The sequence below is a fragment of the Poecilia formosa genome, unplaced genomic scaffold, assembly GCF_000485575.1.
Source record: "Poecilia formosa unplaced genomic scaffold, Poecilia_formosa-5.1.2 Scaffold34, whole genome shotgun sequence".
In the NCBI taxonomy this organism is placed as follows: Eukaryota; Metazoa; Chordata; class Actinopteri; order Cyprinodontiformes; family Poeciliidae; genus Poecilia; species Poecilia formosa.
The window spans coordinates 1,864,012-1,877,948 of NW_006799973.1; the positions used below are offsets into that span (position 1 = coordinate 1,864,012).

Here is a 13,937-nt window from a genome sequence, read left to right on the forward strand (position 1 = left end):
CCTCTCAACGCCACCATATTTCCATAACATTCATGGGTCATCCATTCCCCTCCCTCTCTGCCACCCCCACTTCCCTGCCTGACAACACCACCGCCCGCCATCCCATAATATTAATGCACACACACACACACACATACACACAGCAGTGCATTCAGCCCTTTGTTGGCAGGGATGCCTGAGCAATGCAAGCGTGCTCATGCACAGCGATCATGTGCACGCCTCAGATGATTTCTGCATCTGCACTCAAACTGCTGAGGCAGGTGGGCCTCCAGTAATGCAGGAGCTAAAGGTGAGAGGTCACGTTTCGAGGGGGAACATGCCCGTGAAGTCCAGAGGCACCCTGAGGCAGCCATCCTGAATGAGGTCAATCATCCCCTCCGTGCAACCATGAGAGCATGGAGGAAGATCAGTTTAGATGTGCCCCATCTATCCAGCAGACACTCTCAAAGTCCACTGCTTCTCTCTTTAATAGGAGGAAATGCAAGTCATCTCCATGTACATGTCACGACTGAAGCTTTAACAAGCGTCTCTTGGCTACAGTCAATCACCACCAGACCATGTCAGCATGATAAAACGTCTACAAAATGGGGTAACGATAAAGATAAAAAAAAAAAAAGAAGGCAAGTTATTTACGAGAGGGGGTGAAGGGACGAGCATAACAGAGGCGCTGGACGTGACGGTGGCCAAGCTCATCACCATGGTGTTGCTGTGGGAGACAACAGAGGACGTCACTTGGAGAGACGGGGGACACAAAGGAGGAATACGACATGAGGAGGACCGAGAGAAGGAGGCAAGGAGTCGCCCGTCTCAGCAGATAAAGACAGGGGAGAGTGAGCAGAGAAATTTGGGGGAATGAGAAAGTGTGCAGACGGATCTGTCAGCAGAAAGTCTGCGGTGACGTTTTGAGTTTTCCAGCAGCAAAACACACACAAAAAAATGATGTCTGAATCACCAAGTTTAGCTGTTGTGAATTTCATCTGAAAAGTTAAATATAAATAAATTATTCTATAACAAATGCAAACACATTACAACCATTGACAAAGTTCCAGCTGCCAAAAGGTCAATTTAAAGATCTGTGCTGACTATGAGGGAAAAGTTTTTAATCAAACTGTATCGATTTTTGTAATTGTTTCTTTCTTGTGAAGGAGCATCAAAAGCTGAAAATATGTTTTACTGCAAAAAAAAAAAAAAAACTATTTTCCCACATATTGATTTCTTCTGTTTTTGTCATACATTAATGTTTACGATCTTCAAACTAATTATAAGGGAAAGACAACCTGAGTAAATACAAAATGTAACTTTCAAATGATTTAATTCATGAGAAAAAACATTTGCAATAACAGGTAACAGGTTTTTTACATCAGTGTGGAGGAACTTTGGCCCAGTCTTTGTAAAATTGTTTTAGTTCAGCCACATTTGGGGGGTTTTGAGTAAGAAGTCAGTTTAAGGGACATCATCTCAATCAGGTTTGAGTAGAAACTTTGACTATGCCGCTCCCAGATCTTCACTTAAATGTTTGCAAAGGTCAGAAACTGATGGCTGGATATTCTCTTTCAGGATTTTCTGCAGGAGAGAGAAAGTTGTGGTTCCATCAATTACAGCAGGACAAGCAGGCAAATCAGCCCCAGACCATCATACTGCCACCACCATGCTTTACTGTCACTGTAATGATATTTTCCATAAATAATTTTCTTATTGTTGAATCATAAACATTGACTTTCACTGAGGCAAGTGAGCCCTGCAAAGGCTTATGCACAGCTAATTCACGATTTGATCACCTTTTTTTAGAGCCAGTTTAGTTTGGAAAATAAATTAAATAATAATTTAGAAATTACATTTTGTATTTACTCATGTTTACTCAAAACCAGACAAAATCTGTTAGTTCACACTGTAGCTATGCTACCAAAACAACTACAGAGAAATAAACAGAACATAAGCAATTAAAACTGTAATTAAGTGAAGGCCGTAAGAGGCTTTATATTGTCATAAAATGTGTGATAAATCTGGGTATTTTTTTCAAACAGGAGCACAGATAACACCTTTGAATCCCAGCAATATCAACAATATCCTGTGAGAATTATTCTGTCATCAGAAGTGTCTGTTTTATTACCTCCTTATTTATGAACATCCCAATCTGAGCAAACAGGCCGAGACAGACGGAGGGGAAACTACTGCATAAATTTTAAGGAAGTGCAGCTACACCGACTGCTGAAGCTCAAATATTTGTAAACAATAAAAAAAGAAGTTACTAATGCATTGTTTAAGACAGAATATTTGATTCCACCAAGATGTTTTATTTTCAGATTTGTGACAAACTCTTCTCTTCTGCTGGTGCGACTATCTGCGCTCTCCTTATGCCCTCTCTGCCTACTACCTTGTGATTTATTTGCCTCAGTTCCAATATTTGTCGGCAGTGTGTTTTCCTCCCCTTGTCTAAATGTCACCCCTTCTTCTAAGACAATATAGGGAGTGGGAGAGAAGGAGAACCAGGGGGCAGATGTGGGGAACACGGAGGAAGAGGAGGGGGAAACTCGTAAAATGAGCGACAAAGTTTGGGAAAATTAAACATTAGGTAAGACACTTTCTCACATGCAAACATGTACTGTATGAAAATGCAAAATGCTGCGTTGTATTTTCTGATCAGAGGAGTTTGGAGGGAAACGGAATAAAAATCAGACAGCTCAGTTATAGTTGAGTGTTTCTGTGGTCAGACAAACATGCAAGGATGCTGAAAGAAACTCCGCATGCACAGAAATCCACATGTAGTCGTACTTTAGTGGGATTTTGTTGATCTGCCTTAGATTTAGGCCCAGATTTCAGGTCTACTAACATATTCTACATGCAAGTAGAATATTTTACAGCTTTAATACTCACAATTATCACGTTTTTCAAACATTTCCTCCTCCTCCTCCTGTCTGCATCACTCCACACCCTGGATGACGCCAGCCCTCCGTCTCCACCCGTACTGTCTTCCTCCTTTAAAACCAATCACTCCCATCTGCTTTGCTCTCACACATCACAGCTGTCTCAACTCAGCATGTTTTCATGGGACAACACAGACAAAACAATGAAAAATGACACTCTTTTTGTTTAAAGTCTTCCTTTGAATGAAAACAAAAACCCTGCAGTTATTCATCAAAACCTTGTGGATTACATTTTTTCTCCTTATTTCAGGTGAATTTTTCTAACTTGAAATTTCAACTGGGACATGTGGACATATTTTGATTTTTCTAAAGATGAGTTTGCAGTTTCTGGAACAACCCTGTAAGTATTTTTGTTTGCTGACTTTAAAAAACACACACACACACATACAAAATGTGCAGAATTGGATTGCAGGGTCAGATTATGATAATTTCTAAAACACAAAGTTAGTTTGAAGCACAAATTTAGTAAATTTATTTTTTATTTATAACCTTTTGACTAAAACTGAATTCATTTTCAGTCACAATTTATCAATCTCTAATTTTAGTTTTAGTCTAGTTTGAGTTTACAAAGTCTGACAAGATTTTAGTTTTTGATTTAGTTCTGGTCACACACTTATATTATGTTTCACTATTTCAAGGAAAGTTCCCATTGAAATAAAGTTTTCAGTGAGTAAAATTTAATGTAATTGTATTTTATTTTTAACACTTTTCACAGAAAATATTGGCCAGTTTCATTGTAATTCAAATGCTTCATGAATTATTTTTTTTTACTATTTTGTACAAAAATAAAAAGTGATTCAGGTTTTCTATTTAGTTTTCATCCGGTGTTTGCCACAAATTCTTTTAAACAATAAAATAAACAGTTTGCAATCACAAACTTTCATCTTGAAAGCCTAACGACAAATGTTCACCTTGTTTTCCAGCCACAGTATAGTTCGAAAAGTGATGAGATTAATCTACAACAGATGTGACTTTATAACCAAAAGAAATAATCAGATATTCGTTACAGCTGAGAATAACCAAAATAAAAGCATATCTGACTCTAGTGGATTGTTATTTATCTTTATCTGCTCCTCTCTATACAAAATACAAGATCTTCACAATACTTAACATGATTTTTTTATTGTACATCTCTTTTTAGGTGTAAGTATGTTCACTTAGCTACAGGTTTGCCAATAGTTTTTCATAATTTTTTTACACATTATTCTGATTTACACACTTATTCCACATAACACAGTGGCTTCGATTATATGCAGAGCATAAATTAAGCAAAGTGCACTTAAATAAAGATGACCCTCAGTTTGAGCAAACCTACCACCAGATTTTCAATCCACTTGTGAAATCTAATTTTAAAAACACTTTTAAAACAACATGAATTTCAAATGTTGTGAAACTTTTTATATTCTTGCTGTTATGAATTAAAAAATGTCAGAGAAAATTGTCTTATTAGACTTTAGGATCTTGTCCTGCACAGCTGTTTTTGTTTTTATTGTTTTTATACGCAAATTAAACTAAAATCTGATAGCAATGAGCACCAGCATACAGCGTTTGCTATTCACTAACAAGAAAAATTACATATAACAATAAATAAATACTAATCACAACATCCTGTAGTTTGATCACCTTTTATGATAGAAAAGACACTAATTTATCTTGTTTCTGAGCAGACATGCAGGGCTCGTCCCCTGACTCGGGATCAGAACCATAAACCCTCACTGCCACACAGACAGGACAGAGCACTTCCACGGTGGAGCCGGACAGCCTTCAGTCCAACGACCCAGCCTGAAGCACGGAGACGGACAGACGGACAGACAGTCTGATGCCAACTGTCTCACCTGTCAATCTCTCGGCACCACTCCTCCTCCTGCTGCTGCTGCTGCTGCTGCTGCTATGCACCACCCACACCACCATGGCAACCAACTGGCTGTAAGTGTAGCGTGAACTGGGAGGGACAGAAAGAAAGAGTTTGTTTGTCATGCTATAACTTTTAAAAGACGGTGACATGTCTCTAAATCTCTTTCAGGAGCTCCCCTCTCTTTCTTTGTCTCTCTCAGTTGGTGACCTTTTCTCTTTTCTCTCTCTCTGCCGTCATCTCTGTCCACTCTGCCTCTCCTTTTTTTAGTTTAACCCCCTCCATCTTCCCTGTCTGCAACTCACACCTGTGGGGAATCGCAGCCACATTCACCGCCTTTGTGTTGCAGCTCCCTGGCGAGGCTGCCTCGCTCCAGAGCCGTGTCTGGTGCCGCTCCATGCGCCCGGCTGAGGGGGCTGACCCCGGGGCAGGTGGGGGTGTGCAGGGCGAGAGGGGAGGTCATGGAGTCCGTACGCAAAGCAGCAGAAATGGTCATAGAAGAGGTATTACAGCAGAGATTAGAGATGTCAGGCGTCTTGTGAGAAATTCACCCTGTCGCTTTGTGTCAGTGTCAGCATCAGTTCAGGAATCGCCGCTGGAACTGCTCCACCACGCCACGTGGGATCAACGTGTTCGGAAGAGTCATGAATCAAGGTGCGTCCCTCGCTGAGATGACACGGAGGAGCAGGCATTCACTGAGTTTTAAAACATGCGATCCCTGTTTCCTTTTCTTCTTCTTTTGTGTTGCTGTTGTGGTGCCAGGCACTCGTGAGGCGGCCTTTGTGCACGCTCTGTCTTCAGCAGCAGTGGCGGTGGCCGTGACCCGAGCCTGCACCCGTGGCGAGCTGGAGAGGTGTGGCTGCGACAGGAAGGTCAGAGGCGTCAGCCCTGAAGGTGAGCTTGATTTCTGTTGGGAAATATCTCCACTGTGAGTCACACAGAGCATCAAACGGCAGAGGAGCTGCTGGTTTGATTTATTTAATTTTAACAGTTTGGTTCCTCATCATCTACCGTCCATTCAGCAGAGTTGGGTAGTAACTAGTTACAAAAAAGTTACTTGAGTAACTTTTTTTAAGGTATTTTTTGCCACACTGTACTTTTTATTTTTTCTTGAGTAATTTTATTTTGAAATATTGTTACACTTTACTTAAGTAATATTTGAGATGATAAGATAACATAATTATACTTTATTGATCACCTAAGGGGGGGAAATGTTTGTCCCAGCATAGTACACAATGAAAATTAAAATAAATAAAGTAATAAGAATAATCATACAACAATAATAAATAACAATGAGCAATAAATTTGTGGATTCTCTATCCACTGGCAGAATAACAAACATGTTTTGAATAAAAATTCACCAGATAGAGACACACACTGCAGTTTTTGTTAAAGTTTCAAAAGTTTATTAGTAAAAGAAACTGATCTTATTTTTTGTTACTTGCATGAATTATTGTAATTTTGGTCCTTAAAATGCCAAAATGTTAACTTAAATTAATATTTTTGGTCTGTCTGATTATGTAATTTTTAAATATTGACTGATTGATAATTTGATCAGTTACTCTTACTTGAGTACAATTTTCAGGTCCAACTCTGAACATAAGTCAGTGTTTCTCAATTCTGGTCTCCTACATATGTTAGATTTATCTCTCTTCCAGAACACCTGATTCAAATGATTAGATCAATCAATCAACAGTAAATATTTTACTCTTGTTTTATCAAATCAGTCTTAAAGGGTTGATATTATGTGTTTTATTATGTGCCACTTTAAGCATAATTAAGTAACTACGATACATTCAGTTGTCAAAAAAAATGCAATTTATTTAACTATCAAACATGACTAAAAGAAATGTTACTTTATAATTTAATGCTTTGAAATTGCGTCTTTGTCCCTTTAAAAAAAACCTGAGTGAAACGCCGCCTTCAGGAAGTCATCACAGCGGATCTCCTCTATTAACCCTTTAACAACATTTTCGCCAGCGTTTCATTGGGAAGCAGCTGGTATAATGAGCTGAGCAGATGCACAGTTCTACCAGGTGTTTGCTAATTGCTGCTGGCTAGTCTGAAGGAGCTGAGAGGGGGAGTTGAGGGAGAGGACACCTCTATGTTGTTCAGCAGATTTGGGAATAAACTTTTAGTGCCGTTTTCTCAGAAATCCTACTTTCCAAGTACCAACAATCATATTTCCATATCTCATTCATTTATTTGTTCATTTTCATATGTTTGACATCACTGGAAAGCGTAGAATCCACACTTTAAGAATCTGTATGTAAATAACTCAAAACGTCGCTGGAGAGACTTGTCCACGGTTTTGTCTTCCCACAGGCTTCCAATGGTCAGGGTGCAGTGACAACCTGTCCTATGGGGTGGCGTTTTCTCAAACCTTTGTGGATGAACCTGAGCGGGCCAAGGGGCTGTCAGCGGGACGCCCACTCATGAACCTCCACAACAACGAGGCCGGTCGAAAGGTTTGCAGTGTTGAAGTCCGTTTTAACTCCCCATTTTGGTAGTTAATGGTGCACCAAGTAAGACTTTACATACCCTGATCCACAGGCCATCCTGCACAACATGCAGGTAGAGTGTAAATGTCATGGTGTCTCTGGCTCCTGTGAGCTAAAAACCTGCTGGAAAGTCATGCCCCCATTCAGACGTGTTGGAGTTGTACTCAAGGAACGCTTTGATGGAGCCACTGAGGTATCAGAACATGATTTCTGCTCATGTTTTTGTAGCTCGATACACAAAAAGCTTATGTTTCAGCATTAAGATCTGATTTAGTTTAAATATTGACTAAATATTTGCTTGAGAGGCTGAGGAGAGAGTCTAACACGGCAGAGGTGTAAGGTAAAAGGATCTTAGAGTGAAGAAATTTACAACCTGTCCCACTGTTACTGTTCTTTTATTGTTAAAATCTGAGAACCGCCAGAAGCAGTATTATATTTTAGTCATCCTGATGTCTAAGCTGAAAGGTGAATTCAACCAAACAGTGATCTGTGCCACTGAACCGCCATCTTGGTAGGCAAGCACAACGCAAAGACGAACCGTGGCTTCTAGACCAAAAAAAGAAAACATATTGATACTTTTGACCAGTGTCCAAAAGAGAGACACATAAACAAAGTTACTGCTGTTGGGATCGACCCACATGAGACAGAGAATGTGGCTTGTTTATCGTTGTCATAGCAACTGTCATGACAGTTAGTTACAGATACCTACCAAGATGGTCGTCAGCTACAAAGCTCCAGGAACGCTGACGTCACATTTGAACTATGTATTTGGAAAGAAATAATGAGTGTTGTTGTACTTTTGCTCTAACACTGCAAGACAACGATGTGTGTGGACATATATTTATTCATTTGAAAGTAAATAAAAATGTAAAAAATAATAATAAACCCTCCCTCTTCTAGGTCCGATTGACTCGTATTGGGTCCAGGCCAGCTTTGCTCCCTCGTGACCCCTACGTCAAACCCCCTGCTGCCAGAGACCTCGTGTATGTGGCACCTTCCCCAGACTTCTGCCACCTTGACCCAGATAACGGCATCCCAGGGACTGCTGGAAGAAGATGCAACGGTAAATCCAAGAAACAAACAATCCAAGTTGTGAAGCATCAGTTTGTGGCATTGCACTCTAAAGCTGGATGATATGGCTGAAAGCATGTCACAGTTTTAACATCTCATATTGGTCAATATTGATAATTATTATTGATGAGTTTTTTTGTTTTAAATATCTGAAATGTCGCCAAACTATTCCTTTCCTGTTTTATCCAGTTTTCATTCCATCTCGTTGTTTTTTACTTTTAAGCAGTCATGAGGCACAGTGGCGAAAACTTAAACTGCTGGAGTTACTTAACAGGTTGTTGCTTGGTAACCACAAGTTACTCAACAAATTGTTGCTAGGTAACCAAAGAATGAGTTAGTTGATGCCAACGACCTTTCTTAGCTTGCTGACAAACCCTTTCCTCTGCCTACATCTCCCAGAATGCTGTGCGGTTCTGAATCGGAGTTCAGGGAATGTTCTATATATTGAATATTGAAGATTCAATCAGACGTATTATCAATTGATATTGATCACGTCATCTCGATATACAGTTGAAGCCATAAGTTTTCATACACTAAATGTATTTTTTTCACAGTGCCTGATGTAATATCAGAATAAACTTTTCCTGTTTTAGGTCAGTTAGGATTACCAATTCTTTTTCTATTTTCAATAATAAGAAAGAGAATGCTTAAAGGCAATTTTTATTACTTTCTTCAAAGTCAAAAATTGAAGTACACTTTATAAGTATTTGGTACCACTGATTTCCCTTAAACTCTATGATTTGGGTCAAATGTCTTGGATATCCTCTCACAAGCTTTTCACGACAGTTGGCAGGAATTTTGGTCCATACATCTCGACAGAACTGGTGTAACTGAGCCACCGAAGAAAGCAATGAGTATCACCTTAAAAAATTCTCTCATTATTCTGGCACTTAGCAAATAGAAAAAAAAATGTAATCCCAGTTGACATAAAACAGGAAAAGTTTGTGTAGATTTCATGTCAGTGAAAAAAATGCATATAGTGAATGTAAACAACTGTATCTTGCTATTCATTTATTGTCCACCACCACTAAAAACCAACATGGCCGCTATTTTTAAATCCTCCTCAGGAACGTCCCGGCTGGCTCCAGACGGCTGTGAGCTGGTGTGCTGCGGGCCCGGCTACAGAGCGGGCCGGGCCGAGGTGGTGCAGCGCTGCTCCTGCAAGTTTTCCTGGTGCTGCTCAGTCCGCTGCCAGCAGTGCAAGAATACAGTCACCATTCACACCTGCAGAGTTTGAAACGGCTCAAACAAAAGCAGACTGAAGTCAATTAAAGACCCAAATAATCCAGCAGAGAGGCGCCGCAGAGTAAATACGTCAGATAATTATATGAACTTTCTGGCACTTCTAATTTGAAAGCTGCAGCAAACAAATCTGTAACTATGAGAGTTTTGTGGAACAGCATTGCAAAACTGCAAAGGAGGGCAGATTCACAACAGCAACCTAAACCTTCACCTGACAAAGCTTTTAAAGCTGAAATTAACTAAAACTAACAGAAACATTGCAGGAGTGTTTTTCATGCTTATACATTATGTCTTACCCTAGCAGGTCTTTGAACGTGTTCTGTATTTATGTTTCCTTCTTTGTTCCTGGTTTATTTATTTTTTACAGTTGTGTTCAAAGTAATGCAGTCTAAGATCACTAACTGGATCAAACAACGGTTTTGGTCAAAATTATATTTATATGTAGTAGCTGCTGTAGTACAGTAACAAAAACCGAACAGAGCCCACAGTCGAGACATGTCGTTTACTGTTTCTGTGTAATTAATTAAAATTGACCTGTTCAAAATAAAACATGGTCATGGAGCTTTCCTGTCAAATCTGAGTGAAATGCAGTCAGAAGAACAAAATGGTGTGAATAGAAAGTTGATTCAACAATGGAAAACTAATAAATAATATATTTTCATATTGATGAGGTTAATTGACAGCGCTAAGACCCGCCTCCTGGTTCTGATTGGTTGTTACTGGTGAGCACTGGGGAAGGCAGAGAGGTTAATTATTTTTTCACAGATTATCTGTTTTATATTGAACTGTTACACCATAGTGATAATGTCAACAAATACATGAGAGAATATTTCAAACTGCAGCTTTAAAGAGACCTCTGTACAGTTCAATGGAAAACTGGAAAAATATTGCATTTCCACACCAAAATACAAAGAGAACCTGATGTATGAAGTCCAAGTATCCTGGAATACGTGGAAAAGTTTGATGAAAGTTGGTAGAATCCACACAACACAGATTTATAAAAACAAAACCTGGCTTTTATAACTTAAGTATTATTTCAATAACTAACAGCAAAGCTCAGTCTAAGTATTTCTAGGTTTACACAGTAAATGAGAAGATGCAAACACTGCTCTTTTATTGAACTTCCTCATTCTCTTTCTATCACTTTCTGTATAGACGGAGGACAAATTTGATCCATTTGTTGTCGTTCTGAATAGAATGGGCCACGTTGCCGATGCATTTGCATTGACAGGAATAAACGCTTGTAAAAGCATTCAGAGCTTATTTGACTCTTTTCCCGCACAGTTATATTATTTTGAACACAACTGTGTATCAGAGTGTTTCCTTCAGTTAATTTTCCAGCAGCAGAAATAGCTTCTGCTTACCTTAGTGTCTGTAATGTTGCATGTTACATTTCTGTACGCTCCAGCACACCAGGTTTGTCCAAGACATCTAACAAAAATACAGTAGTTTACCTGAAACACAAACCTGTTCGAGTTACTGTTTCAGTTTTTTCCTATGGTTGCAAAACGGAGCAGTACTGAATGTGCTTCTGCCCCGATCAGTTCCCGGCTTAAAAGCGAGAACCACAACTGTTTTCGAGCAAAGTAAAAAAAAATAAAATAAAAATCAACACATAAACTCAGCTAAATTTGATCATTTCCTTGTCAAAAATCCCTCTGCCAACTGAGATTAAAGTCTGCAACCTAGGGTTGGGTCTCAGAGTGGTTAGCAGTGATTTTGCTCAGATTTGTAAAACTCTCTTTATGGGTTTAATTTTAAATCTCTGCGGCTGGTTTTGGATTTTTATTGGACCACATGTTGGATCTTGAAGTGCAACAGCGCTGCCACTGCCATTTAATCTGCTTCTACCAAAAACTACAGTTCTGCATTACAACTGAGGAGCAGATCTAATTAATGCTGACCTGTCATGTTTACTAAAAGTGCATTCAAAGGGAAAGGTTGTTTTTAAAGAATGTATTTTTACCTTGATGATGTTCTACAAAGTAACTTTCACATTAATGGAGTCTATTTATACACTCAAAAATCAAAGGAAACGGGAAGTAAACATCACATGCTCCCTCAAATGCACCATCCCCATGGTGACACATGGTGGTGGCAGCATCATCCTGTGTGGATGTTGGGGGTTTTTTTTGGAACAAAGAAGATGGCAGTAAATACAGGCCAATGCTGAAAGGATTTCAAAATATTTTAGGGAAATGACTCAAAACATTTTATGAAAAAGAGCATAATTATGTGTTAGAGTGGCCTAGTTAAAGTCTGTTTCTGTGATATCCATGGAAACAGGCTGAGCTTGAGGCAGAAAAGCAAAAATATGTCAGAAGAAAAACACCAAAAGACCTGCGGCTGTGATTCCAACAAAATGATTCTTTGGAAATGTAGACTAATATGAGGGTGGAAACAATTGTCACATATTTCTAATTATTTTTTAAAATGCCTGGATTTTAAAAATCCTTTCCCTTCACAATAATGCTCTATTATTTTCATCTACTCCTTAAAATTTCAATAAAATGCATGTAGGTTTGAAGCTGTGATGTGACAAAATCTGAAAATGTTCATTTAAAAGTGCTCTGTATTCACAATTAATTTAACACACAAGACAGAAGTCCTTTTCACTTTTGATAAAAAAAAGGATTTTATTAAAAATATCCTCTGATTTCTTAAACCCTGAACATTTCTAAAAAGATTCATCACCTTATATCAAGGTTGACTTTTATCAAAAATATTACATCTTAATATTTTCAAAAATCAATCAAATCATTGTTGGTCATCTAGCAAATTTTAAAAATCATCTGGACAAAATAAATTCAAGTTAAAATCAAAAAAGACTATGAAGATTTCCCAGAACTCGCATATATTAAAAAAACAAAAAAACAAAAACAGGAATTCACTTAGCTTTGAGGGAGGTAAACATGACAGATTTGTTTGGATTGACGTTAAATCCTTTGGCTTTTCATTAGCTAATTCAATAAGGGCAGAAAAAAATAAAATAAAAAGTACCACTTAACATTTCAGTGCCTCTTTAAACGTCTTACCATGTTGCTTCAGTAAAGCACATTGAGGAACTTTATAAAGGAATATCTCCTTTAACACATAAAATGCAGCATAGAACCGTTACAGTAAGCAGTAAGGGAAAAGGGAGAGGGGACACCTGAAGGAGAATACAGTAGTTTCTAAAAGCTTTCAGTAAAGGACAAATATTGCATGTTGGAGGCAATATTCTCCAATTTCAGAAGGTACAATCATTGAGCTCGTGTTCAAAAGAAAAATAAAATAAAATCTCTATGGCACAGTTCTTCCCTCCCCTCTTGTGTGTCCGTATCTCCTTCCTACCAAATGGATGTTTCGGCTGAATTTTCCCTGCGGTTTCGTCTCGTCTGCGTTTCTTTATAGGAGAACACATTTCCTCTTCGTTTTGATCTCAGGAGGTTCCAGTGCTGCCAGTATGGCCTCATCAAACACGTTCTTCAGCCCTCGCTGGTTCACAGGAAGAAGAAAGCAGAGAGCAAAGTGAAGCTGACTGGTTATATACCAGACCAACCACGTGGTGGTGAATTAGCTCCATACCTGCGTGAGCGCAGAGCACTCCACGTATTTGACAGCTTTGAGCTCCCGAGCCAGCTTCTCCCCGCTCTCAGGGAACAGGGGGCGCTGCTTGTTTTTGGCCAGCTTCTCCACGGTGTTGCTGTCTTCCCGCAGGTCCACTTGCGTTCCCACTAACAGGAAAGGTGTGCTTGGACAGTGGTGAGAAATCTCCGGAACCCACTGGGACGAGAAAGATACAAACAATGAAAATAGATTTTTTTTTTCTATGAACAATCAGCATTTATCGTATCGTTTACCAATCGTCGTGAAAAATTTTTATTTACCGAGATAAAAACATCAATAAATACCATTAAATTTAATTAAATGCTGCTGCTGTGTGCAGATTAGTGATATAAATCACACATTTTTTAAGTAACTTGCATCCTGAAGAAGAACATTTTAAATGGAAATGCTTTTCAGGAGCAGTATTTCTGTTTGTGGTGCTATGACATAAATTCACAGCCAGTTAACAAAAAAGTAGTAACTTTTCACTATAATAAAATAATAAAATTCTAAGTCCATATCGCCCACCTCTATTTTTTCTAATATTACTCCTCTTACTATTATTATAATTTATTAATACTTCTATTATTACTTAAACGGTGGCAGATAAAATCACAAACGGTCAGAAAATGCCAACAATCCTGATTTCATTTGGAGAATAAAAAACAATAATTATCCAATTATTGTAATGATTCCCAATTTTTAAACTAAAACCTAAATATTGCGTACTGTATATATACATATATATATATATATATA

The 13,937-nt window shown here is 38.5% G+C and overlaps 2 protein-coding genes across 3 annotated transcripts in view; one reads left to right on the forward strand and one right to left on the reverse strand.

Moving 5' to 3' along the window:
* The first annotated feature begins 3,010 nt into the window (after positions 1-3,010).
* wnt4b (wingless-type MMTV integration site family, member 4b) lies at positions 3,011-10,978 on the forward strand. Of its 2 annotated transcripts, XM_007550147.2 has the most exons (9): positions 3,013-3,264; positions 4,592-4,850; positions 5,126-5,279; positions 5,346-5,430; positions 5,539-5,670; positions 7,102-7,244; positions 7,330-7,470; positions 8,178-8,340; positions 9,416-10,978. In XM_007550147.2, exons 2-9 carry the CDS (start codon positions 4,744-4,746, stop codon positions 9,583-9,585), a joined length of 1,095 nt encoding a protein of 364 aa, XP_007550209.1. In that variant the 5' UTR covers positions 3,013-3,264; positions 4,592-4,743; the 3' UTR covers positions 9,586-10,978. The 2 variants fall into 2 exon arrangements, with proteins under 2 accessions (XP_007550207.1, XP_007550209.1); XM_007550145.2 differs by having other exon boundaries at positions 3,011-3,264; positions 5,346-5,670.
* A 1,227-nt stretch (positions 10,979-12,205) lies between these two features.
* Positions 12,206-13,937, reverse strand: part of LOC103136751 (cell division control protein 42 homolog) — a 6,799-nt gene continuing 5,067 nt past the window's right edge. The window contains exons 5-6 of the mRNA XM_007550148.2: positions 13,158-13,355; positions 12,206-13,067 (exon numbers count right to left, since the gene is read on the reverse strand). Of these exons, the coding sequence (XP_007550210.1) occupies positions 12,978-13,067; positions 13,158-13,355 (288 nt within the window). The 3' untranslated portion in view covers positions 12,206-12,977. The remainder of the gene's footprint in view (positions 13,068-13,157; positions 13,356-13,937) is intronic.